General features: G+C 36.2%; 1 protein-coding gene across 1 annotated transcript in view; it reads right to left on the reverse strand.

The window, feature by feature from the left end:
- The window catches only part of gpc5a (glypican 5a), a 146777-nt gene that overhangs the window by 46393 nt on the left and 73471 nt on the right, over nucleotides 1-26913 (reverse strand). Inside the window, exons 7-8 of the mRNA XM_015045856.1 lie at nucleotides 23148-23268; nucleotides 3095-3248 (exon numbers count right to left, since the gene is read on the reverse strand). Of these exons, the coding sequence (XP_014901342.1) occupies nucleotides 3095-3248; nucleotides 23148-23268 (275 nt within the window). The remainder of the gene's footprint in view (nucleotides 1-3094; nucleotides 3249-23147; nucleotides 23269-26913) is intronic.

A 26913-nucleotide genomic window follows, 5' to 3' on the forward strand; every position in this document is an offset into this window, starting at 1 on the left:
TTTACATTTGCACTTCTAGCTTAATTGTCTCAAAAGCTTTTTGTGGAATTACCACAAATGAGACTTCAAAATTTAGAGTGAAGACATAAATTTGCCTCAGCCCACCAAAATGCCATTCGATGTTAATAAAGGTACAGCTGCTTTGAGCCATAAGAGACACTGTGTTCTTACGTAGCAATTAAGAACTAAAACTGGACATCAATGTATGAACATATGATTGTGGTATTTTGTTTTACTAATTTACCAAGTTGTTTAACTGTTTAATTGGCATTAAATATAATGTAAAATAGCTATTAATTGTCTCATCATTTCTACTTAGAACCCTTTTCCCAGAATTCACTGATGCATAAGAACAAGCCTTCTTATGCGATGAACCTCGATTCATGCTGAATTGATTTTCCCTTTGGATTTGTGTTTTCCGTGTCAATGTCACCCACTGAGCTGTGAGGAGTCCGTGCACCACCGTAATGAGCCTGATGATGTGAATCAATCTTCTGGTTTCTCTCTGTGCTTTCAAGTGTTTCTCTGAATTTCTCGAAAAATAATTAATTGTTTCAGTTACCAATCACTGAAGAAAAAAAAAAACCCTGTTTGGACTGAAATGCTGAGAATGGAAAACAATACCATAGAAGCTGCTTTGCTTCAATAAATAAATATTTAATATCCAAGGAAAATCTCAGAAGCACACACAGCTCATTTTGTTGCATCGATCACATGCATATGTAACAATTCTGTGCAACAATAATTCTGCTTAATAAAGATAATCCTTTAAATCAAGCTCGTATTGTCAGTATTGAGCTCATCTCATTTAAATTCTTTATCACACTGATCTATCATCTGCATGTTCTGCAGATAAATATCAAAGACACAAATGAGAGAGAGATTATGAATTATAGCAGACAAAGAAATCCAATTAAATTATACATGGTCTTTAGGCTTTGAATCTGATCATGAAATAGCAAAATAGCACTATCACCGCAGGTAATCTGCTTTGACTGACTTGTAAGCTTGTGATGCATTTTATATGTCCTCCATAAAACATATCCTTCACTTTATAAATGTTGTTCAAACCTGTTTGGAAACCACCACAGAATATTTTTTTTACACGTCTCATCTCTCAGACTGTCCTTGTTATTTAATTAGTCATAGTTAATTGTTTGATCATCTGTTTTCACAGGACTATTTTCAGTCCAGTTCTTTTTGTTGGCTAAAATTTATTAATACAGTGGCTTTGATGCAAAATGCATAGTTTTTCTTGTGTCTGCCTCTTATTCTGGATTCTGGGTTTTTGTCTCTGAGGTGTTCTGTTTTGAAGTTACAGCACGTTCACTGAAAAATACTAACAGCAGTCATTAAAGCTGCATCTTCACCACAGTGTTTTAACCTCAAGGTAGCCAATTAAGCAACTGTGTTTCCCAAGGAAGCTTTGGTAACTTCATAAAAATCCAAAGTCGTGTCACTGACAGCAAGCAAAATTAAATATTTCAATGCATGAAATAACGTGCAAAAATAGGCAACTCAGTTGACTCCTAGTATTTGGAACTTAATTAAGTTTTGCTGGTTCATAGAGTCATTTTTTGTAAATTAGGCTGATTTATAAGATTAAAAGTACATTTTGAATATCACAACATTTTAAGCTGTATTAAACACTGATCAGATCAACCAGCATATTTTTTTAAGCTACGCACGGCTGCAATAAACAAGAAGCACATCTCAGAAATATGGACAGAGTCCTCCCCTCCATTCTGAAGGTTTGAACTTGGAAATTCGTGCCTCTAGTAATGTACAGACCCACCAATGGATGGAAAAGTTCACCATGCCAGAACTCATTTGGCAAATGTGTGTCCATGTCCCTTTACACACATTAACTCTTTCTCGGAAAGCTCTTCTGCAGACTTGAAAAAGTTATTTTGTATTTTGCCATTTCCATCAACAATTTCTGATGTGACACTTCGAAATGAGCATAAAAAAAACACTGATGGAAACACGGCTTTAAAAATGCATACAGCGTCGCATAAAATAAGCCGTAAAAAAGCAGATGAAAACTATTCAAATCATGAACAATAAAATGGACATTGTCCAACAACTAAACACTGATAATAAAACAAAAAAAATAAATAAATAAATAAATGTATATTTCGTTACAGTAGTTGCCACTAAATCCTGCAGGGACTGAGAAGAAGTCCCTCCCTGTTGTTTTGAGGGTCAGGCACCAGGGGACCGATGTTCAACAGAGGTCACAGCAGACAGCGGGTTATAAATATAGGAGGCAGCCTGATCTGGCCTGTGACAAGGAAAGGGCGGCTCAGCTGTAATGGGTGATAAATGTCAGAGCCTCCCGACAGCTTCAGATGAGTGATCGTTAAGCAGCTTTCCTGAACTTAAGCGGCTAGCCTAGAGTCAGGCCGACAAGCAGCAGTGGAAACATTTTCATGGGTAGAATGGTGAGTTTGGATGACCCCGGCTTCCTTTGAGTCGCCATAGGCAAAGCGAGAAAGGTAATTAATCAGGTTGTTAGCATGTCTGATGGAGAGCAGAGGAGCGAGAAGAGGGAAAATCTATAAGTGCTAAAAGAAAAGTGCAAAAGGTAACAAAATGGAGAGGAGAGCTCTGCCAGTGTGATTCACTGAAGGTTGCTGAACCGCTGAGGAGCAATAATTTTTCGAGTTACAGGCCTTGATTGCAATAATGTCCCCATAGCAACTATTATCTTTAATGACTATTATTAAAGGCTGTCATAAAACGAGACTGGAGCCAGTCTTATTCAAAAGAATATGTAACTGCATCTTTAGCTTTCTTCACTGATAAAGAGAAAAACTTTGTAAAATCTTGCCAATTGAAATGAAGGTGACATTAAATAACCAACAATAATATATATATATATATATATATATATATATATATATTATTGTTGGTTATTTATCATATATATATATGATACGATTATTTTGATACGTTGTGCTTTGTAAGCTCATTGATATTACTAATATAAGTTTGAGATGTGTCTGCTAATTTATTCAGACTACATGTATTTGCCTTAAGACAAACACATTAACTAGAGATTTATTACCAATATCTCATAATAGTTACTTACTTTTGGAGACTTTTCTGTTAACCTCGCCGCCCCCTGACCCGGCACATCCATCCTCATCATCACAGTCACCGCTGTAATGTCCTTCTGAATCTCCACTTCCTGTTTCAATCTGGTCCAGTGACCCCAGCTTAGGGATGGTCTTTCCTTGCAATAACTGACAGTGAAAAAGAAAGACAGCATAAGAAAAATGGTTAAAAATAAACAACTATTAAGACGAGGTGAACAATTTTCACTCTGTATTTATGATCTCACGTTGCAGGCAGGGGAATGTGTATTCAAATTCAGATCAAAGCACTTTTTAATGGCAATGACAAAATAAAATACTCAACTTTTTATTTGTAAAAGAACAAAAAGACAAGAAAAAAACCAAAGACAGAAGATAGAAAAGTAAGTAATTAATTTACCTCAAAGTGTTTTCGCTTTAAAGCATCTGGCTGATTTTTGGTATACTCTTGAATAAATGCTTTTTATTTGTAACAAACAGAACAAAACGAAAAAAAAAAAAAAACTACAAGAGCAATACATTTGTGAAGAACCAACAATGTGCTACAATAAATACTCTGAACAACACAGCTATAAATGAATTCACAGCGTGATGCACATCGTTATTGGTCCCAGAGGCCCACAGGGCAGCTCAACTTTTTTGCTGTACTGCTGCGCTGCAGAATCTCAATCAAACACTTGGTGAACTTGACACACTGGGGGAAATACACACACTAATTGGCTCATTTAAATTCTTGTTGTATCATTGGAAGCAAGAGAGAATACCTTGTGTTGATCAGAAAGGTAAGGACTATAGCAATTAGTTACTATTGTTGTTCAGAGCTGGCAGAGGAGGGACAGAGGCTGTGGTGCTGCAGCTAAATGGTGACATGTTAGATGATGGACAGGACTGAACACTCAGGTTGTCTCAAGCTGTCTGCTTCTCTATAGCTTCATTTCCACTTATGATGAAAACAAATAAAATGTTCAATGCATCTTGGAGAATAATGGCTATCTGCAATTCCAAGGTTTTGCATTTGCTTTTTTTTTGTTGTTGTTGTTGTTGTTGTTGTGAAGTAATAAGCAGCCTGAGTTTTAAGGTAACCGATTTATTTTTTCTCTGAGGTCAAAAAGCTGACTTGTAACTGTGCAGGATATGTGCATAAAAAAGTGAAAGAAGGAGCTGTGTTATTTCACACATTCACAGATGCATGTGTGAAAGTCAACTCTGAAGTATCATCGTCCTTTTAAAGGAAAAAAAAACTAAGAGAAGAAGACTCACAGGAGGGTTGCCTTGACGTCGCATCTGTTTCCTGTGAAACACTGATAGTCTGAAACAATTTTATCACATCCACTTGACCGGAACGAGGTTTTCTGTTCTTAGTTTACATTTTGACGTCCTTTTTTCTAATTAATTCATAATTAAAATAAGTACGCTAAAGATGTCATGCAAAAAAAGTTAGTTCTTCATATCATTCTTAATTCTTTATACAGAAAGTAACTGAAATATAACAACTTTAGCTTTTCAAAAAATATGTGGAAATCAATATTTTGTTGCCAGGACTGCCAAAAACGGATTCAACACAACCTTAGACACCTTTGCAAGTCAGGATGACACGAAGGCATCCTCCATGATTCCTTCATGACTCATAAATACTTGAGTCTTAGCAGTTTTTAAACCCAGCTCAAAGACTTGCTCTTCACATACAGTAAATCATTTATTTAAATCGGGGGAAGAAAGCTGTGACCCAGTGGACAGCAAACGTGTTTCTGAATCAGCACTTGTACAGAAGTATTCGACAGTCAGTGGCAGCAAGTTTGGAAGCTGTTCAGTCCATTTTCAACTTTACAAAGGTCCAGCTTGCTCATCCACACTGACAGAGGGCCGTGAATTAGTGAATAAGCACAAGTCCAGCCAGCTGCTATATTTGGAATCACTTTCATTTTTATCTGTCCAGATAATATGCTTTGCGAGGATTTTTCTTTTAGCACAACCATGTCATTTTAACTACAAATTCTTCTGATGTCCAGCTGTACTTACGAATGTCCAAGAGCAACCTGTAGCATATTTTCAAAAAATCAAGTTGACTGAATTTCCTTAAAAAGTCAGAGACAATCTGACTTTTTAAGGAAAAAACAATATCACTTTGTACTGAGGTTCTAAGTTAAAACAACTAAAGTTGTTTAATTTCATCATTGTGCAAAAACTAAACCAACAAGAAAAGACAGTAAAGTAAACTTAACTTTTCACTGCACTGTCAGACTGGGGTGATCTAATCATACAGTTACAATATCTGATTAGACCGTCAGTAAATCCTGAAGTACAGGTGTGTGTTATGAGGAAAGTTTGACCCCGGGGGGGCGTTTTTTTTTTTTTTTTTTTTTTTGCTCATTAGCTGATTACTTTATTTGTGCCAAAGGGCAATGAATAATTAAACAAGTCTTGGAAAATGCAATAATATGTCCCAGTCAAGTTTTTGTCCCAAAGCTGCTGAAACATTTGTAACTTATGATAAACCCTGTCAGTCAAGGCTCACGGTTCTTTTCTTCCTCGGCAGGGGAAGTACCTCTTTAGTGTTTGGGTCGAGCAGCCACACTGTTCAGACTGACTCACGTTGAAGTGAGCCTGTGTTACCTGTCTGTGTTATTAGCCTCATCGCTTTGAATGACACAGGGTTTATGTGTAATCCTGGCTATGAGACAGGTGCTTTGATTTGTTCTGACTCCAGACAGCCCCCAGCCCCTGAGCTAGCCTCTGGCTCTTACTGCAGTGAGTAGGGACAAGATGATGCCCAAATAAACCAATTACTCTGTGCGCAAAAATAACCACATATGCGCAGGTAAATTTGCACTATACTTCACATTCTGTATGACCCTCTGCCAATTGGGAATGCACTGTTTCTTCAGAAATTATGACCTTAACATAGAGCTAACATGACTAGACACAATAAGACTTTTTCTGTACCATAGTTTTAGTGGTGCACTTGGACAGTACAACATTAGAGGATGTGCAACAGATGGTAACAAGCTGACAGTAATGGCACCAAAAGTAAAAAAAAAAAAAAAAAAAATACAAAAAAAGGATGGATTTCTTTAATTAAGTGAAGAATCTTTCATCCTCTCTGCCCTCACATCACCTCATGTTCTGAAATATTCTGAGGACACAGAAATTGTAGAAAGAAAATGACTGACAGAACATATTTTGTGAATTTTATCATGTCTGCTTTTAACTGTTAAAGAAAAACTTCATGCTTTTGTCCATTTATTTCAATAAAGCTTGATAAATTAGAAATTAGATGAACAGCTCTTAAACTTTTGAACATCATTCAAAACTAAATTTTAGGATTGTCACATGATAACCGCAAATTCAACATCAACCAGAAAAATAGCAGTACTTCCACTGGTGAGGTTTGAAGCCAGACTTATTGCTTTTAGTCTGATTCTTACTTTGACGAGAGGGAAAGTTGCAGTGGCAACAATTTACCTGTCAAGCATAATGCTAAGAAAAGGCTCAATGACTGAACGCACAAGTAAAGAAACTCCTCTCTGTAAATCATAGACTCTAGAAAAAACCCCCAAAAAAACTGTCTCACATAGCAGAACAATTCAAAGGAGGTAGATTGAAAATGTGGAAAAATACTGCAATTACTAAGTGTTTTAGTCTTTTAGGTTGTCAGTAAGATCTTACTACTCTACATGTTCAAGTCAATGGTCAGTGGTTTGCACAAACAGTAAATATGTATTAGTTTTCTTCGGTAATTGTATCATAACAGCTTATTTCAATATGCCAGTTGTGGATTCATTCTAAGAGTCAACCACTCTACCAAACTCAACCTACACTTATGAAGCTGTACAAGCTAGCTAAATGATTTAATCAGGAAGCTTTACCTGAACACCTGTCATGGACAGTATATTTGTCAAAAACAGATTATTACTGTCCTACTCCACAGAGAATCTCACAACACAACAATGCAGTTTGAAGTTACTATGTTATCTTTTATAATTTGCAAATCAAGGACACATCAGTATTTAAATAATTGCTGTTAGATCTGACAAGAAATACAGCAAAACATTTACTGACTACAATTATCGCCAACTAATCACTAGAATAAAGCATTCTTTTTTTTTCCAGGCTACAGTGTGCACTATTCACACTTTGCTCAAGTTTTTATCTTCTTTCCATCAAGGACATACATCTCATCATATATCTGGTGCTTTTCCACTGGAAGCCACTTTCATTATGAACAACCAGATACATGCAGTAATTACATATTAATTTACTGTCTAATGTGTTGCTTCTTCTCGTGTTTTTAGTCGTTGCAATAAGCTGAAGGACTTGTTGTATTCCACATGAGTATCAGACATAAAGACCTTGAAAAACAAACAGAGAAACTGAAAGTGCAATGCAGCATTCAACATTCAGCCTCTTTGGTTAAACAGCACCTTACAGTAGTTTTCATTTCTACATAACCTTTTCACATTTTGTCACACTGCAGATCAACTTTAATTGGGATTTTATGTGGTAGCCCAACACAAAGTAGAGCATAATTATGAGCTGGAACAAAAAGGATATATACTAGTTTAAACTAGTTACAAATAAAACTGACAAAATTTGGTGTGTGTTTGTTTGTAGCTGCCTTGAGTCTATATGTAAAAGGAACACATTTTGATGCTTTATTCCTGCCAACCTTTTAAGGTATGTATCCACCACCAGATACGTGTATCCATAAAGTTTGGCCATTCTCCTTTGCAACACAACATAAACCAAGTCAGAACTTCTGTGATCAGCAATTTTAAAGTCTTTATGAATACTCTGAATTGGATTTAAGTCTGGACTTTAAAAATAACAGCCTTTATTTTACTAGACAAAAAAACTCATTGACGGAAATAAATAAATGGCCTGATGTGCCAAATATTACATCCAAATAATAAAAATAATTGTTCTAATTTATTTGATTATACAGCATCACATGAATTAATATTTATATATCATTACCAATATTTAGTAGTACATAGTTTATCGTTTTCAGCTGTTTTTATTTTTATTTACTGTCACAGTTTTATCCATTGATTTATTTTCTCCTCATCAAATCATAAAATAATGAGATCAACCAATAATAATCATGATTGACAATCGAAAGCAATTGCAATTAATAAAAGTCTACTTTGCTGCCTTTCAGCATTGCTTTTATTTCAACAAGTGTATAATGCTCTGCCAATTCAGACTCTTGTTGAAAATTATTCCAAGCTGAGGGACTGGACTATTTAACTAGGCAATGCAAACACGGGAATTTTTACTGTGTTGTTCTTCAATATATTTTAATGACAATATGCTAAAAAAAAAGTTCTTCAAGGAGTTATCATGGGAAGAGGATACTGTTGTGAAAACAGGAATTACTGCATTAATATCGAATAATTGACCAGGCTCCAAATAAAACTGCATTTAGGCTTGAAAAAAGCTTTTCAGTGGGATAAATGTAGACTTTTATTTGAAAATAATTCTTAAAAGTATCTATCACATTTCTTCCACTTTGCCATGCATTAGTCTGTCACCTAGCATTTGTTGTTTTAATGTTATAAAATATATAAAAAGGTGCATATTTTATGACATTAAAATGTTTTTAGAATAGTTTAATATTATAAAATATGAGCTTCCGATTATTTCTGTGAAATAATCGGAAGCTCCTTATTTAATATAATGAGCTTCTGATTTCACAAGGAAGTGATCATTTTCTGAGGCTGCAATATATATATATATATATATATTTCCCTGTGGTTAATTAGAAATAAACTGTCCCAGTTTTGCTACTAAACCCTGAGGAATACAACCTTGAATGTTCATGGACCATGAAACAACAGTGTTTTATCATAACCGCACAATCTGTGGCTCACTTAGATCAGTTCTTACAAATGTATGGCACATCCTGTAAAACAAAATGTAGACAACATCTGATATGCTGAATGCTACTGACAGAACAGTAAATGCTCGTATTCGCTGGTTCTCTTTAAGATTTCCACACAGAGTCATCTAGATGAAGCATGTGAAATAATAAGGTAAAGTGACAAATACCTAATTGACCTTGCTTTAACGGACTGATGAAGCCATTAACTTTACATACTTAGGAGGGGAAACGTCTTATTAAAGCTTTCGAAGTACCAATCTGAAGTTAAAATTCATTTAACAACTTACCCTGGAAAACTCCAGTCCAGAATAAATCTGAATTTTTTTTCTATTCACATTGCATACTTTCTAATAATACCAGCTACTTCCATCACCAGCTCTGAAAATCATAAGAAGGACTCCAGTTTGCGGCTTGTCTCAAAAGCTTTGGTGTGAGAACTGAGGCTTGGCTCAAATATCGTCACTGCGCCATAAAATGTGGATGCTCACAATCTGCATCACTGTATAAATGAATTAGTACTTTTCACTGTACTGTACAGTACTGTGCAGACCTGGAAACTGTCCCTGTCAAAAATTTACTGGCACAGACCCACTGTGGCTGTGTGATATCTTCATTACCGGCTGCAGAGGGAAAGCCCAGAGCATAATCAAGGACACCAGTCATCCAGCCCACACACACACACACGCACACACACACGCACACACACACTTTTTCTTCTCCCTTCTGCCATCTGGAAAATGCTACTGGAGCATTAAATCATGCAACACCCAAGTCAGAGGCAGCTTCCCTCCACAGGTAGCCAAAATAATGAATATTACCTACAAATACACAAACATGCACACACACACACACACACACACACACACACACACACACACACACGCACACACACATGAAAACGTTAAATCTGTGCCTAAAAGTAAACATTTGGTTTGTTGTGTTCTTTTTGAAGTATCATTTAATGACACAGCCTGTGTTCTTGTTTGTTCACAGTTGAGAGCTCCACAGTTCAACAGTTTTATTAGCGTAGATATTTGGCATCCGTCACCGGAGCTAGCCAAAGGGAGAAAGGAGAAATATAACAACGGGACTGCCTCAAACTTGCTCATTTGTTTCTGGAAGAATATGCTTGGCTTAATTGCTTGAGTCATTAAAAAAAAAAAAAACTAAATTAAAATCCTGCTTTTGAATTCATAATGGCAAAAAAAAAAATAAACAGAAAATGTGATCGTGCTGCTGTCTAATACTTTACATTTTCACTCAGCTGTCAGCACCAATTTGCAACCTTACACTCTGTAGTGCATTTACAGAAATGTAACAATGTGACTGCGCCTCTGTAAATGCAAGGGGATCATCACCACTCGTTCTGGAGATGCATGTTGTTCCATTGACATCTATCACGTCTGGTTCCACAAACACAGGAAATAAGAAAAGGTTTCAGACTATCGGTGACAACTGAAAGCACGTATTTGTCTTCTATCTTTTACAGAAGGGAACAGATTCATCTGCCAAAACGACTCGTTCTGAGAGATCCACGAGGTTGGATAGAACTTTTGACAGCATTTTTACGTCCTTTAGTATTCTCTTTGAGCCTGATCTAGTGTCCTTAGACTTGAGGGAGGAGGAGAGCTCTTACAATAATCATATTTACCAGTCGGAGCAAAAAAAAAAAAAAAAAAGTGTCAGGATATGTGTTGGCTCCCAAGATACCGACTGTCATTTTCCATTTTCCTCTCCATGGAACATGCATTGACAGTATGTTTATCCACACCAAGTGCATCAGCCGGAAGAAAGCAGGAGTTCAGTGAGAACAGAAATTAGAATGGGATGAGAATGTAGCACCTGGATTTCCGTCTTTAACGAATTAGAGACAAGTGTGCAGTGCCACTGTCATATGAACCCTTTTTTTTATTATTCAAGGCAAGACTATTGCAAATTCTTACCATCATTCCACAAATATAGTAAAACCGTTTTCAGCTCATCCAAAACACCGTCGCAAGAGTTCTGATGAAAATATTAAAAAGAGATCATAGTTCCCTAATTTTACCTTCTCTAGATAAATCCAGAAGAGAATTTAAAATTATCGTCAAAGCATATAAATCCCTTAGTAATCACCTCAATCAGACATGTGATTGTCCCATATGTTCCTGACAGAGAACTTTGTTCCCAGACTTCAGGTGTATCGATGCTCCTAAAGGTTTGAAAAGTTGGAGGAAAATCTTTTATTTATCAGGCTACCTTTTTGTGGAACCAGCTCCTAGTTTTACTCTGCGAGGCAGACACCCTGTCAACTTTTAAGACTAGGTTTAAAACTTTCTACATGCAGGAGGAGTGATCGGTGACACAATGCAGTCAGCTTAGATAGAAAGTTTTTTTTTTTATCAATTAAAATAATAAACTCAACTCGACCGCATTGTTTAATAACTAAGATTAAATTAGTTATTAAACTAATCTCAACTAATCTCTCAGTAGGATTGCATAGACGTTTTTTGTAGTGTGCGTAGAAACATTACCTTTTGTAAATAAACTGAATTGGAAACTAAATATATTTTTTCTACAAATTCCAGAATTTTTTTAGGGATACTTCAATAAATACAATATTTATTCATGAGTAATCACATATAGTTTATGTGATGCACTTATTTGCATTGATTTATTTGTGTGAAGTTTTGTAAGTACAACTTGTACTTGGGCTGTTACTGACATCTGGGGTAAATTTCACATTATTAACCCCTATTAAAATATATATTTGCTGAGAAAAACATTGGTCACATTACATATCACTAAATTGCTTGTAAATAAATACAGTGCACCGTTTCTTTTTTTAACTCTCTTCCATTTCCTAATCTGTAAGTTATCCTAAAAATGATTTAACCTAGCTTCATGTAGCAAGTAGCAAATCACCTCATGTATTATTTAAGTAGGAGTGCTGAGGTCAAGATGTAAAAACACAAATACAACCCTTTTACAGTTACTTCTTTCCTAAAGAAGTAACTTTAGGAAAGTTACTTCTTTAGGAAAGTAACTACAGTTACTTCTTTCCCAAAGAAGTAACTTTAGGAAAGTTACTTCTTTAGGAAAGTAACTACAGTTACTTCTTTCCCAAAGAAGTAACTGTAGAAAAGACAAATAAGTTAGCAGAGGGGTAATTAAGGCTAATGTTGCTCAGGCTTGTGGCAAGAGGGTAAGAAAAGGGAACAAGGCTACAAAGAGTTCTTATTTTTAAGAATGGAGGTCTGCTCCTTCCACAATCCCCTGAAGCAAACCATATGTCAGCGGGTCATGGTGGTTCTGAGTTGGATCAATTCCAGCGGCTGAATTCTGCCACAGTAACGCCTGAAGCCAAACTTCTCTGAGCCGAGGCACTGCAGGTGCAGAAGAGAGATGAGGGCATTCCCAGAGTGGTAACATAATCGGTTAAGAAAGAAGGCAGTCAGAAGGTTCTTTCACTTGAGTCACGTTTGCGTTTGGAGAACCACAAGTTCGGACCGTTGTGCTGAATCTTAAAGACCGAGCGGACCGGCAGACAGCTTCATTAGCTCCTAAGTCAAGAAAGGAAGATCGTGCACTTCTGAGATTAATGATGTTCTTTTGTTGAACCGCTTTTGTTTCTGCATCAGTGTTTAGTTAACAAGTTTTGAGATAATGAATGGTAAGAAATGACATTTCAAACCAAGAAAATCAGATATTTAAGACTTGATTGAAATCTAAAGAGTAAAACAAACATAAGAAAACAGTATGACTTTGTCTGAACAGCATTTAACTATGTAGTACCAGTTTAAACACAGAAATGTTCTACGTTTAACTCATTCAACTATCCTTATTAACAAATATCCATTAACTCAATTATTAACAAGACATATCAGTACAACCTGTTGACAAAGATATTTAGTTTTTCCTCATTATTTCTATTTGCATTGCATTTCCACAGACAGGCAGAATGACAATATTTCCATTTTTGCTGAAAGGACCGAGTTGGAATGGCTCAAATTTTAGCCAATTAAACACAGAGGATTATGCTGTTGCTGCCGCCGCAGCCCAGACTGTAAGCACATGCAAGCACTTCAGATAGAGTTATCTACAGGTGTGCAGCTTAACTGGATTTGTACCCCGAATGTTTTTATTCACTGTCCTTATCTCGTGGTGTAATGGATGTCACAATGAGCATGGGTTAGACAAACAAACCAATCATTATGCAGCACACTGCTGTTTTCGATGCAACGTCCCGTGGGACTTTAATGCCGTCTTGGTGCCACATGTTTAGGGATTTGCTTCCCATAAGAATGCCTCTCAGAGTCCTGACATTCTGCTCTACGGGAATTAACCAAACAAACTGTATTTGGGCGTCACGTTCAGCTGCTTACAGCGCCATACATCGAGAGACCTGGATCATGCTTATTAATAGGATTGTCTTTGCTCTCTGACTGGGTTTTTACAGCATTTAAATGCTGCATTGTAGTATGCAAATTTAGGAGCAAAACACATAAACTGTGAATACATTTTGAGTGTTAATCCTTTGGACTAAGAGGAGAGGGGATATGAATAATTCACAAGCAAAACTGCTGGTCAACCACCACATCAATGAGTGGTAAATAATTCAGCCTGTAGACTGGGTGAGGAGCTGCTTGCCCCTGATTTTGATTGAGAGACACAGGGACCGGGCCTACTTATAGATTCTTGATGGGTTTTACCACATCAGGAGGAGAAGACAGGCAAAAAAAGAGAGGAGCCGACAAATAATTCATATGAAAGAGCTGCTGATCAGGAAGATGATGAAATCCACAGTTTGTTCACTCGGATTGCATGATTGATTTGTCAATAGCCGCATTGCTGTTTTGTGTTTCTCCTGCAGCCTCGGCTGAGGAATAGTAATGATGCATTTCCATTTGGTCCAGGCGAAACTGGGTGGGAGCAGGTTCTGCACCTCGTCAAGGTCAGGGGCGAATAAATAGAAATCATAAAGAGCATTACTGATAGGCAGAAACGAATCCTTAAGCATTAACATTTGCATAGAAGCATCATTCTTATCCTCATAAATAATGGGAAAACAGTTTCGTCTTGAGCAAAATATCACCTTGTGCCTGTATTTCCCCGTATTTTCTCCAGTTTCTTTTAAGCCATTCAAGCAGACTTGAACAAGTAATTTCAGGTGTTTTTTCTTGATATTAATAAGTTGCACCAACATTATAGAAACTTGACACAGTGTAATGTGCAAGATGTGCATGTAATCGCTCATGTGTACAATGGAATCAGTGAGCGCACTGGAATATGTAATTGATATTTTTGCAGGTCATAAACCCCCACTAAGTACACACACACACACACACACACACTAACGCATACATACAGTATGTATTTCTATCTTCACAAGGACTTTGCGCTGACTTCAAAACGCACATAAAAACAAGCTGTGCATTTCTCAAGTATTACTAAAGTGTTCAAATTACTTGAGAATTAGATGATTACAAGTTCAGAAGGTACTATGTTGTGTATTACAATATAGCAACACCTAAAAAAAAGAAAACAAAAAAGAAAAGTTTGGGAAAGATGCTGAAAAACAATCCAGGTCAGACATGCAGGTTCACACTTGTTCTGCACTTCAGCGGTTAGAGAGAGAGATGCCAGTCAGAGCTATTTGCAAATTAAATCCCAGCGAGATGATCATGCAAACTAGACTCAAGCACTGTGAACACAAGCTGCCTCTTGACTTGTGCCTGATGTGTATACAAAAGGGCTGCAGCTCATAAGCATGACATTATTTGCACGGTTTTATCCTCCTCCATCAGTATTAAAACACAAGCAATTTCCAACCTTTTTACAAACTTACAGGTGAAACCAAAGAATTTTGATAACCCCATTTTAAGTAATTACTTACACTTTGTTATCCAGTTTCATTGTCACACTGCAATAAATGCCAGGGCTTCTTCCAAGAGCCTCTAATGATCTGCTATTATTAAAACGGAATAATAAAGGGCACTGCCGTTCACGAAGTTCTCACAACAAATTAAAAAATAATTACATTGATCTAATATGGGAGATCAAACAAAAACAAGCTGATGTAAACTAAAAAGCTCATTATTAGATTAATGAGTTGTTTATGGCCAGTATTGCTCTAATAAGGAATGAACCCATTCACAAACCACAATAGTACCACGAGGGGTATGACACCTGTTTATTAAATGTTCAAATAAACCTGCAAGTGTTAGAAGTAGTTGATTACCTTTGAAAAAAATAAATAAATTTAAACACTACGATGTTAAAAAGACATTATAATTATCTTTGTCATGTAGAACTGTGAGCCAATCAAAAAATAAATGTAGGATTACAAATCAGCTAAACTCACGTTTGAGAGACAAGAAATTATTTTGATTAGTTCAAATGTGTTCTCTAAAATGCTTTGAGCTTAATCAGATGAAAGCATCATTACTCTAAGTTCATGGATTTGCTGTTTTGCCAAAAATGTTTTGTAACTCTGGTAAATTGAACATCTTAAATAGATTAGTGGGGAATTTCTGAATGATTTGGTATATGGTGTCATAAATAATTTTAGTTTATGTAGTTGAGGCCAGATTGCACTGGTAAATCGACATGAGTGTGTACACATTTTCTATCCAAAGGTGTTTCTACAGTAGCTGAAGACAGTGCTTACTTTGCAACAAGTTAATGATTGTTATTAATGATTTTTTTACTTATTAACGTGTCTTTAATGACCAATCAATGCAACATATTTATGACACGGAAAATTATCAATACATCCTGAATGATGACACTTTTTTACATTTTGTTATGCTAAAAACCAGAAACGTTGATGTACTTTTTCATGAGTCCATTTTCAAAATGTCTCCCTAAAAATGTGAAAACATGTTTTGTATTTTACTCCCCTGAGTCAAGACTTTGCAAGCAAGTCTTTACCAGCCTTGCATATCAGTAGATGGAGATAAATAAGCATTTGTCTTAGCTATTCAATCAAGAATAGGCATGTGCTTTGGTCTGTGTAGGTACACAGGGATGTCCTCCCTACCACACTTTTCAGATTTATGTTTGTAAAAGAGTTTCAAAACCATGGCTCATTTTCCTTCCATTTTTGAAATATATTAAAGTGTGTCGTTGCAATATTTCAAAATATGAAGAGGGTTATGAGAGAATTTGCAAGTCACTGTAGTTCTATATCTCCCCTAAGAAATGGCAGGTGTTCAGAAGCTGTGCAGACAAATTGGTTCTGAGAAAAGCTGCATCCAAACTTAAAAACAAAGGGTATCCAGTTTTACTTTGACCTCACAGAAAATTCTTCTGCTTTTCTCATTTCAAAAAATAAATTGTAGATAGTCAAAACCTGTCAGAGCACATCCTTTTCTGCTTGTTTATACTGTATGTTTCCTATTTGCATCAGCAACATGAAGAAGCCATGCCCAGTGATGAATTATTCTGCAAGTCAGTACATTACTAATCAATACGAGGCTTACACCTATAGCATGGCAAAAACTCTTCCCTTTGAGAATCAATTTGACCCAGCAGTAGAGATCAATTAGTCTTGAGGAAGCAGATGTCTGTGCAATTGTTTATTATGCTTGCAACTTGAATTTGTTGAAATGAAATCCAAACATAATCTTGAAATTCCCTTTGGCAAAGAGAGGCTTGTCTAACGTTGATCTGTGAGGTCTGCATCGTGACTACATACAAGACAAGGCATGGGTCACTGGTTTCCCTGCAGTCGTTTTTTCTTTTTTTTTTTGTCTGCTTTGTCTGCTTGTGCTGAAGGCACTCCTGGCACACGCAATGAAGTCCTGGCAAAAAGCACTTGTGCAGAAGGGCAAATGTTGTTTCAACACAAGTTGGCTTTAACTACAAAATCACACAACTGAGAACCCTCTGTTGTATGATTACAATCAAGGCAGGGATCCTAAATTGGATAGTTCTACTTTTACCCAAAGAAAATGAACAAAAAACACTGCAAAATGTTGAAACTAGAAGAATTACTAATATTTTCAATAGTGGTTTACTGGCTCATAGATGCGCAATTTTCTCAAAAGATTTATATATATCTTTTAAGAAATTCACAATTCAACTATGAGTATAAAAACACTTTTGTGCATTAAATGAAAATATACTTGTGACTTATCAGGAGAAAACCAGGAGCAAGTCGCTAGCACAGAAATTAAAGAAATAGATAAAAACCACCACTAGCTCAGAAAATACTCATATATTAGTTGAGGTGATGAAGAATCAACTCCATGCTTCAAGTAGCAGTCTCAGAGGTTTTAAAGTGGTAAACCTTGTGTTTGAATTCAGCTTGCTTACAGAATAAATCCGAGCTGTTTTGGGATATGGGGGAAAGTCACAGTCTTTCTCATACGCTTTTGTAATTATTTTCGGCCAATAAGATGCAAGTTTGAAGAAAACACATGGCTAATTAATATCGTCATCATAGCACCTTGAACCTACGCCGGTAACATGCTGTTAGAAATGTAATACTTCAGAGACGACAACATCCAGCAGAGAAATACTGGTGGAAAAAAAAAAAACAATGCTAAGCCTGCTTGTATGATTGGACATATCAAAAGGGTTGGAGACAGCTTTTTATTTCTCTTTCTCACTGTTTGTGTTTTAATGATGTTTTTTTTTTTTCTCCAGGAATACTTTCCTGATTCTCATGGAGTGAGCCTCAGAACTTTTATTCTTTTTAGGATGATAAAAGCTGTGGCCAGGTGAATGAGCAGTGGTGTCTGCCATGCTGACAAACTGCATCTTGTAGCTGATAAAACATAAAATAAAATAATTATTTACATCATGTTTTCTTTGGGCTAAAAAACAATACCGTGTAACATGTCGTGTCTATTATCTTCTGCTACTCTCTTGCTTAATTGTTAATAAGCCCAGGTAGTTGATCAGGTTCAGGAGTAATTCTTTAGAAAAAAAAAACAAAAAACTGAAGGCTGATTTCTCCCCAATCTTGTTTAGTATCCCAAAATTCAAATGGCCAATGCTTCTTCATTTTCTTATTTCTATGCGTTTGACATCATTATAAAGCTTAGAATCTGCACTTTCAGAATCTGCAAACAACTAAAAACCCCAAGGGGCAGATACTTGTTCCTGGGTTAGTCGTGGCCAGTCACATTTACAACCCGACGAAAGCAGCAATGTGATGTTTGGAAATCTCTTGTAGAATCTTAATTACTTTATACGCCACACATGTAAGGGCTAAAAGATTACAACAATCACACAACACAGTTTCTTTTAATTAACAGAAACACTCTCACTCTCTGACATTTTACATTTGCGCTATTTGTATTTCCAGGGACTAATGGGGACTCTGTTTTATTATGCCAGGGGGATATTTGTATTTCTAACTGCGGTTGACAGACTTGCAATACCTTTGTTAAGGTTGTCCACATAGAAAAAGGGACTTTAATTTGTGGCATTAAGACTGCAAGGCACGTCATCGTTGTTTTTTCAATTAGATGGAAAAGAACAGCAACACAGGGGGTAAACAAAAACCATCTCAGAGACATTTTTAAAGGAAAACATGTCTGGGGGGACAAATATGCATTATAATTAACCTTAGTGATCTGCCAAAAAACAAACACAATGATTTTATTTGTGCCTATTTTGAGCTGTCAATTTTTAAAAAAGATTATTTAAAACACATACATGAATCAAATGTGGTGTTATAATTGCACAAAGGTCATTGTTTAGGTAGGAGGCAGAGTAATTTATGACGGATAAGAAAACCGCTCAGCCAGCTGAGCTTATTAAAAAACTAATAATCAACCATTCAGCAACTAGATAGCCCAGAGTCTCTTTTAACTGTTCAGCAAATTTGACTTATTAACTTCTGAGAAATAAAACTAAACAACTGATGATGGTCCTATTTAATAAAATTTTGAACTTCAAATAGTAAAATGATACCTGCTTCAGTATACTTACTAAAGATTATATAGTATGATATCGTAATAGTCTATACACCTGGACAAATACAGTATTCAGAATAAACTTTTCTCTGTATAAATATGCTTTTTTGCAAAGCATATTTAAAATGTAAAAAAAAAAAAAAAACGTAGCTTGGGAAGCTGAAATGGCCTGGCATGAAATTTACTCCTGTAGATGAAACTTTAAAATTATTTTTAAACTTTGCAAATGTAAACATTAGCCTCATTAAAGCCCAGACAAACAATCAAGTGAAAGTGCTTTTCTGGCATATTTGGACATATGAATATTTAATATTTATGTTAACAAAGAAGGAAAACAAAAGACATTATACAATGCAATGCCCCACATCGCCATATCACAACCCTGGATTTTGAAGGAGGTTTGTCCTGTTTATAGCTCAGACATTTAGTTTGGTGTCCTTCTGACTTTTGAAGAGAAAGTGAACACGACAGCAAGATCAAAAGAGCTTTCTGAGGCTGCAGCAGCTTATGAGTCTCGCAAGGGATTAAAATATCATGCAGGTCCTACAGCAGGCTCTTGCTACTATTGATATGAAAGTGCTTACTTGAACATGCATGCGTGACTATATATTATCTGGTGTCCAAATTTCTCATTTGGACACCAGAGAGGACATGTTTGGGAAAATCCAAATAACCTCAAATAAAATGTGAAGCAAAAAGCTGGCTATCACAGAATACACCATAAATCCTGCTACTGTGGAAAATGTGAGACCATTTGTAAAATAAAAATAAAACAAAATCAAGCAAATCCACCACGACTAGCTAAAAATGAAAAAAAATAGAAGGCACTCGAAAAAGTCAAAGCCCAGATATTGATCTCATCAAGATATTGGAGGGTGACTTGCTGTATGTGAAGAAATGTCTCATCATCTCTCTGCTGAAAATGAAGAGTGGGCAGAATTCAGGGATTGTTAGGTAGCAACAAGAAACATCTCACTGAGGCTTCTTCCACCAAAGAGGGGGGAGGCTGCCTGTACCTCATAACTTTTTAGCGTGATTAGACAGACATTTTTTATGCATTTAGCAAAACAAGGTTAATTTTTGTGGTCTTTTCCAGAGATTAAAACATTAGATCAGACATGAACATGTGAGTATCCCTGAATAAAGTCCTCAATGTTTTAAAGGCTTATCATAACTTTTTTCACATCTGTATGCAAATATAATTTGATTCCCATCACCCTCATGTGACACCTTCCTGACATGAATATGCATCTCCAACACAATGCATCACAGTAAGGATGTATTTTTATCCATGCTCTAAATGTTAGAGGAACAGATTACACTAAGTTATCAAAAGTTCAATAAGTTTTAGTCACATTATAAAGCATGGCTTCCATTACCCATTCTGACCATCATGTTAAGCATACTGGTCCAGTGGTTTCTGCTAGCACCTTTCCTACATATTTCACTTACGAATCCCCGTCTGTGTGAATTAGAGTATCATAAAACTCACACTAATATGCAACAACATCCCCAAAACAGCTTTATGGTTTCAAACACTACAAATTGTCCACCTGTGTTGCTGCATGGAGCTCAGAAAGTGTGACCTGTGCAGCCTCTTTGGCCAAAACACAAAGTTAAATTAGGCGCATCAAATCCGTTTTTATGACTGGTCAGCTGCCCGTGTGTCTCTGGATTTGGCTCACTGATTCCCAATTATAGCTCAACCGTGTGCATCCAAGTGTATTCGTCAAAAAAACGTAACTGACATTAAGTCTGTCAAATTGCAGTGCTTCATCACTGGCGTGCCTTTCTGCTATTTTTAGTCATTACAACGATGCCTAAAAACGGCAACTCTCATCAGCCTCGGGTTTAAGTCCTAATTTGTCTGAAAATGAGTTGGGTCAAAGTATTACAGAGTAACAGAAAATAAAAATTATTCAGTTAGAAGTAAAGGTAGTGTCAGTCTGCCTTGGTGGTTATATAAAACTTGTTAGGAATAAATAAATAGAATTACACAACAAGTATATGCCTAGAAACAAGTGCTTGTTGTGTGTGGACTTATTGAGCGGCAACAATCTTTTATTTTATTGATATTTTTCAGGGAGAATGCCTAATTAGTCCCACATTTTTTCACTTACCTAATTTATTTAGTTGATGGGGGAAAAAGACCTTATTCCAAGCCAAGGTACGTTTAGCTACCTTTATTGTCAAAAGGATAGAAAATGACCAATTAAAAATATTGTACATTATTTTCTCAAACTCTTTCAGAAAGAACACACAATTGTTTTGTTCAAGATGTGTACGTACCAAACTGGAAAGCACTTTTGGAGCTTCTATCTCTAGTTGTCACAGTTTGAGTTTTTTTTTAAATGTGTTTTTATTGTTGGTTGGTAAATATATATAGTAGTTATTTTATTGTAGTCAGTCCAAGGCTTGAAAAGCAACATACATCTGCCTTTCTTAAGTGGCATGTCCTCTTGTCTTGTCTGTATTGCAGAGTAACTAAAAGAAAAAAACTTCTGTGCCGCAACATATCTATGGCTCAGCGAAACAAGAAGCCGGATGTTACTTAATAAAGTTTGAAAGTCTCTCGTCAACACAAAAGCTGTCAGTTATTTAAGAAAAAAAAAAAAAGAAGAAAATTACAGGTTGTGCTGTGGTGGCGCAGGGGTTAAGCACAACCCACATATGGAGGCCTAAGTCCTCGACGCAGCTGTCGCAGGTTCGATTCCCGGCCTTGGCGNCCTTTGCTGCATGTCTTCCCCCTTCTCTCATTACCCACTTCCCTGTCAATTAACTATCAAATAAAAAGGCCACTAGAGCCAAAAAAAAGAATTACATTACATTTGATTCACAGAAATATTTCCCAACTTAATAAATATACTCAAAATAGGGGTTTGAAATTTCTATATTTTCTGAAGTGAAAGTTAACTGCTGCGATGAAACATTGATTGCTTTTGAATCTATTATTCATCTTCATCAAGACAACCAATATGTGGAGAGAGCTGTAGTTAGCTTTTCATCTACATGTCCAGCTGCTGGCATGTAGATTTTAAAAGAACTTCAAATTATTTTTGTTACAACATAAGAGAGAGCAACGGGAGAACTCAAAATATAATGAGAGGCATATTTAAAATGTTATGAAAATGTAAAAAAGCATTGAACATAATAAAACACGTCAAACTAACAACTTGGAACGGAAAGAACAACATGGGATTTAAAATGACACTGGCTGAAATACTTGGTCTCAGCAGATTGTAGGTGATTATACAATCTGGGTAGAGCTCATAATCATAATCTGTTCCATAGTATTTAAAGTAAATCACATAAACCATTTCCAAATCAGATAAGCCATCCCCGAGTATTCAAGATTACAAAACAATCTTTCCTGCTGAAACTAAAAAATTCACAGAACCAAAGGACACATGAGAAAACACATTTAGGATGCAAAGAGCAAAAAAAGGCAAAAGACACTGCACACACACAGTGAATGTCAACCAGGCAGAACAGAGGCTCTCTGATGGTTATGATATAGATTTATGTGTTCTGACACCCCACAGATGGTGAGAATTAGTGAAGGAGGGGGTGCCAGTATGAGGTCAAGAGAGATGACCTGGCCTTCAGCCCGCCACTTGGGAACCCGAAGCAACAGACATCTGAAGCTGCCGCTGCAGCTCGACAGCCTAAATGCAGCCAGAGCAGCTGTTATTGAGGCGAGAGGAAAGAAAAGTGCTCCCGTAAACTGCTCTAATCTCATCATGCGGAGAGATAAACAGCGCTGAGAGGTGCCATGGCAGCACACATGCACATAAAGGCAGACTGGCAGGTAGAAAAAGCCACATTGATTTTGACAAGAGCAAAAAAAAAAAAAAAAAAAAAAACGGATTTTGTAAATATGAAGGCACACAAAGCAGACCAAATGGCTTTCTAAATGTGTAATGATTGATTTTTTTTTCATTCATTGCCTTAGAAATGATTCTGCATTCGTGACTATTTTTCTGTGTGCTGGTACTTACCGGGAATATAAGAGAGGGTAAAAAAATATAAATCATTTTGATGAGAATTAAAGGTAAAAAGTGAAAGGCTTAAGTCTCATAAACAAGAGAGACATCTCAATTTATGAAAAACTAACAAAGAAGCAAAGGGAATTAACAGATTTCCTGTGGGCATAGTTACCTTATGTCTGACAAAATGAACCATGTAAATATAGATTTGAAGAAAATGAGAGTAAAATCATGTAGTTCTCTATAAAATCCACAAAGGATGAAAGAATCTCACCTGGTTGATGTGTTTTAATTTGTCGATGATCTGGTTTATTACAGGGTCTTCTCCTTTTACTTTGACCTCGGGGTTGGCACTCTGAGCTCTGATTCCATTCCCAACAACACGCCGAGTGTAGCTGTGAAGAGCAGGTGAACACATAAATACATTTTTTTCATGTAAACACCTGACACATGAAAAAAAAATCTATCTAAATGATTCAAACTGATTTCTGACATAAAAGGGAATTGGACCTTACCCTCTGACTCTAAGTGATTTTACTCTTATGTTGCTCTTTACAGGCACAGGATAACAAGCATTTGTCATAAAAAAATGATTATATTTGCATGTTTCTGACTTAGAAACTGTGCATGACTTCAAATATCTTTTCATTTGAAATTTTGCATTTTTTGAAACATTTTTCTAAACTGGAATGAAAGGTATCCTTTTAAAAAGGGTTTCTTTCTTTACTTCTAGTGCTTTTCATGAGATTAAAATGACATCAAAGGGAGTTATTCACATGCAGGATCTGGTAACTGACCTTACCAAAGCTCATGAATGGCTGAAATAAAATTATTAGTCTAAATGAGTTGAAAGGGAAGTCTGATTACAGGGAAGAGTAAAACCGAGTGAGGGTTTTTCTTCCTAAATCAAAATTTTGCCAAGTAAAACTGAGCAGGTTTGAGAATTGACAAAGAAAAAGCAGAAACATCAAAATTGTAGCTTTTGTCTTATTTTGAAATGGCAGAGCATCGATATATGTACAGCTGACATGAAATGTGTTCAGCAACTGTGAAGGAGATGCACGAATTTCTGGTTGGTGTTTTTTTCTTTTCTTTTCTTTTTTGTACATGCATCAACAACTCCCCATATTTTCCACATGGGTTGGAAGACAGAAACATTTTGTTCCAAAGAAAATATTCTTGCCTGGTTAAAATCTCACAAAACCATCAGGGAGAATATTTCATAGTCTGATGAAACCAGGCATGAACATTTGGGCCATAATTCCTGCTTGCCTACAAATCAAACAAGAATATCTTCTGTAAGACATCGGGGAGGCAGCATCATGTTCAAGTGTTACTCTTCGTCATACGGGACTGTATCTGTCAAGGTTCATGAAACTATAGACAGTTTCAAATTCAAATCAGTTTTGAATCAAAACGTTCTGGTATCTTAGGCTGGAGTCAAAACATCCAAGTAAACAAAATAATAAAATTCTGGGCATTAAAGTTTCGGAATCACCAGAGTCCAGAATCTCACAAAACAAGTTGTCCTTACAAATTGTATTAAATATTTACTAAGAGTTAAATACATGATGTAGGATGACTACATTAAAAGCTCCAAAGGCTTTTACAATTATTCATCATGGTCTTTTTAAAAATAAAATCTAGGCGTATATTTTCATCACAGCTGCATACACTTCAGATCAAATTTTGTTTTCAGTGGGTTGTTTAATAAACAGATGTAGGAGTGTAACACTAGACTAAGAAAACCTTGTTTAAATATTCAACCACAGGAATCGAAACGTAGCAGGAAAACGTGACCATTTTCTACTAAAGCTAGTTTTTGGTATTACACACGGGTTTCTAATTGCCACCAGTTCTGTAGACTTGCCTTTGTCGTGCTCAAGACTTCATATTGTTAGCAAAATTTAGTTGCAAATAGAAACAGCGGTGGTTTAAAGAAAATAAGCTGTATTTTGGTTCCACAGACAAAAGAGCTTTCACTATGCCTGAAAAGCCAAATGAAAAACTTTCACACCAAACTACATCCACTCTGGTATCACCTTTTCCCATGATGAAAAGATGATAACATTTTAAAAAAAATCACACAAGAAATGACTCATTTGCAGTAATTCCCAGGGGGGTAAAGCCAGATTAGTGATGTGCAAAAGATGCAACTCACTTGGTTTTCAGCGCTAAATGTTAGCATTCAGTGTGAGGTTTAAAAATAAAATTCTGCATCCAGCAAGGTGGTGATTCTTTACGAAAGCAAAACTGCTAAATGACGGCATGTGTGCGTGTGTGTGTGCAACAAAGCCCACTTTGGGGTGAACTGTTGTTATAGGCTGGTAATGGACCTCAGTTTAGCTCAAGGACTCCCCAGTCTTTAGCTTTCCTTTCGTCTGTCAGGCATAATGACTGTGACCATGGCAGCAGGTGACTGAACACATTTCACTCACACCTCAATCTCTGCTGTATCATTTAAATCATACAAGAGGATCAAGGTGAAGTCACTTATTGCTGAGATATTTCTTCTTTTTTGCTGATGCTGAGCACACGTGTTTGTGAAGGTTCTGACAAAAGAAGACGTTGGCCTTTCAACCTGAATATCTGAATGAGAACGTCGACACCATTTGCAACAAAAATAAGATGTTTTGCAGGGAACAAGTACAAATTAGCTCCGACTATCAAAAAAAAAACAACCTACAAAGTCAGAGAGAAAAGGAAAAAAAACTATGAATAAATATAATGCTGCAAGTGTGGAAGCTTAATTTATTCAAAACACGAGGTGGGTGGCAGAATTCAAACATAGGTTGTCTGGATCTTTGAGATGTAATTTTGAAGTTAATTTCCTGCAAATCAGACTCCACAAATGTGATTAGTTTTAGAAAAACACGCTCAACCTTTTATAAAAAGGAAGAGTCTGTTATCGCTACCGCTTTTATTACCTGCTCTTTTTTCTTGTGTTGCAGCCTTTGTCGTCTTCGTCTCTGCAGCTCCATTGTAGAAAATAAAAACTGAACTCGAGGTTTAAAGTGACTTTTAGGTTCCCATGCTTTGGTAATTTACATATAAATACCAATGTGTCTAAAGAATATGTTTCTCTGTTAAATTTGCATTATGGTCATTACTGACTTCTTGAAGATTTCATGATTTGATGTAATCTACGGCGTTTTAAATTTTAAAACAGCAAAGTTATATTAGTGGAAAAAATGCTTTGAGGATCTTCAGGTGTTCCTTTTTTAAGACAAGAAACTATTACACATTGCAAATAGTTTATGCACTGGCTCTACTAATGCAAAAGATACAATTCATAACTATACACAGTAATTCCACAGAGGTGCATGTAGAAAATACTGCAGCCTGCCTGTGTGTGTTATATATAATTGATGGTTTCAAATATACCCTATGTAACTGCAGATGCATAAATAAGCTATGAGGCAAACATTTATGTCTAACAAAAGGGTTAAAGGTGTTTTATGTGGCCTGAACAACAATCACCTGCTGCTATCAAGATGTTCTTCTAGTGTTTGTCAGTATCAAAGCAATTTGTTCTCGCCCCCCCATGAAACCGGTGTTGATTTTTCAAACAAAAGCGTGGCATTTAAAAAGCCTCATTGTACAGCTCAAAACCTTCTCCTCACAGATTGGTTGAATGTGAATCTTTTTACCCAAGAAGTGCAGTTTTATGTCTGACACTTAGCAGAGTTGAGTCATTAAATTGCATGTTACATAATCAAGTAATTTTGGATTTTTTTTTTCAGCTTTCATTCAATACTTTAAACATAATTTTTCTACATTTCTGTCGAAATGCATGAATACTCCTTAAATTTATGAGGGGGTGGTTGCAGCCTTCAAACTATGTGCATATGCTGGATATTTCACATTTCCAATCATCACCTTTGTTGTGGTTGACATGTCCTGATGAATGTACTTACAACATTTCTCGTAGAGCAAAATAAAAACTGTTTAAAAAAAAAAGTTTTCTTAATTAAACTTTTAAATTAAACATCTTGTGGCTTCATCGGCTGCATATTTTCGTGGGGTTTTTTAAGTGCATG

The sequence above is a fragment of the Poecilia latipinna genome, unplaced genomic scaffold (genome assembly GCF_001443285.1).
Source record: "Poecilia latipinna isolate Pla-1442-1.1 unplaced genomic scaffold, P_latipinna-1.0 Scaffold752, whole genome shotgun sequence".
NCBI classification, from domain to species: domain Eukaryota; kingdom Metazoa; phylum Chordata; class Actinopteri; order Cyprinodontiformes; family Poeciliidae; genus Poecilia; species Poecilia latipinna.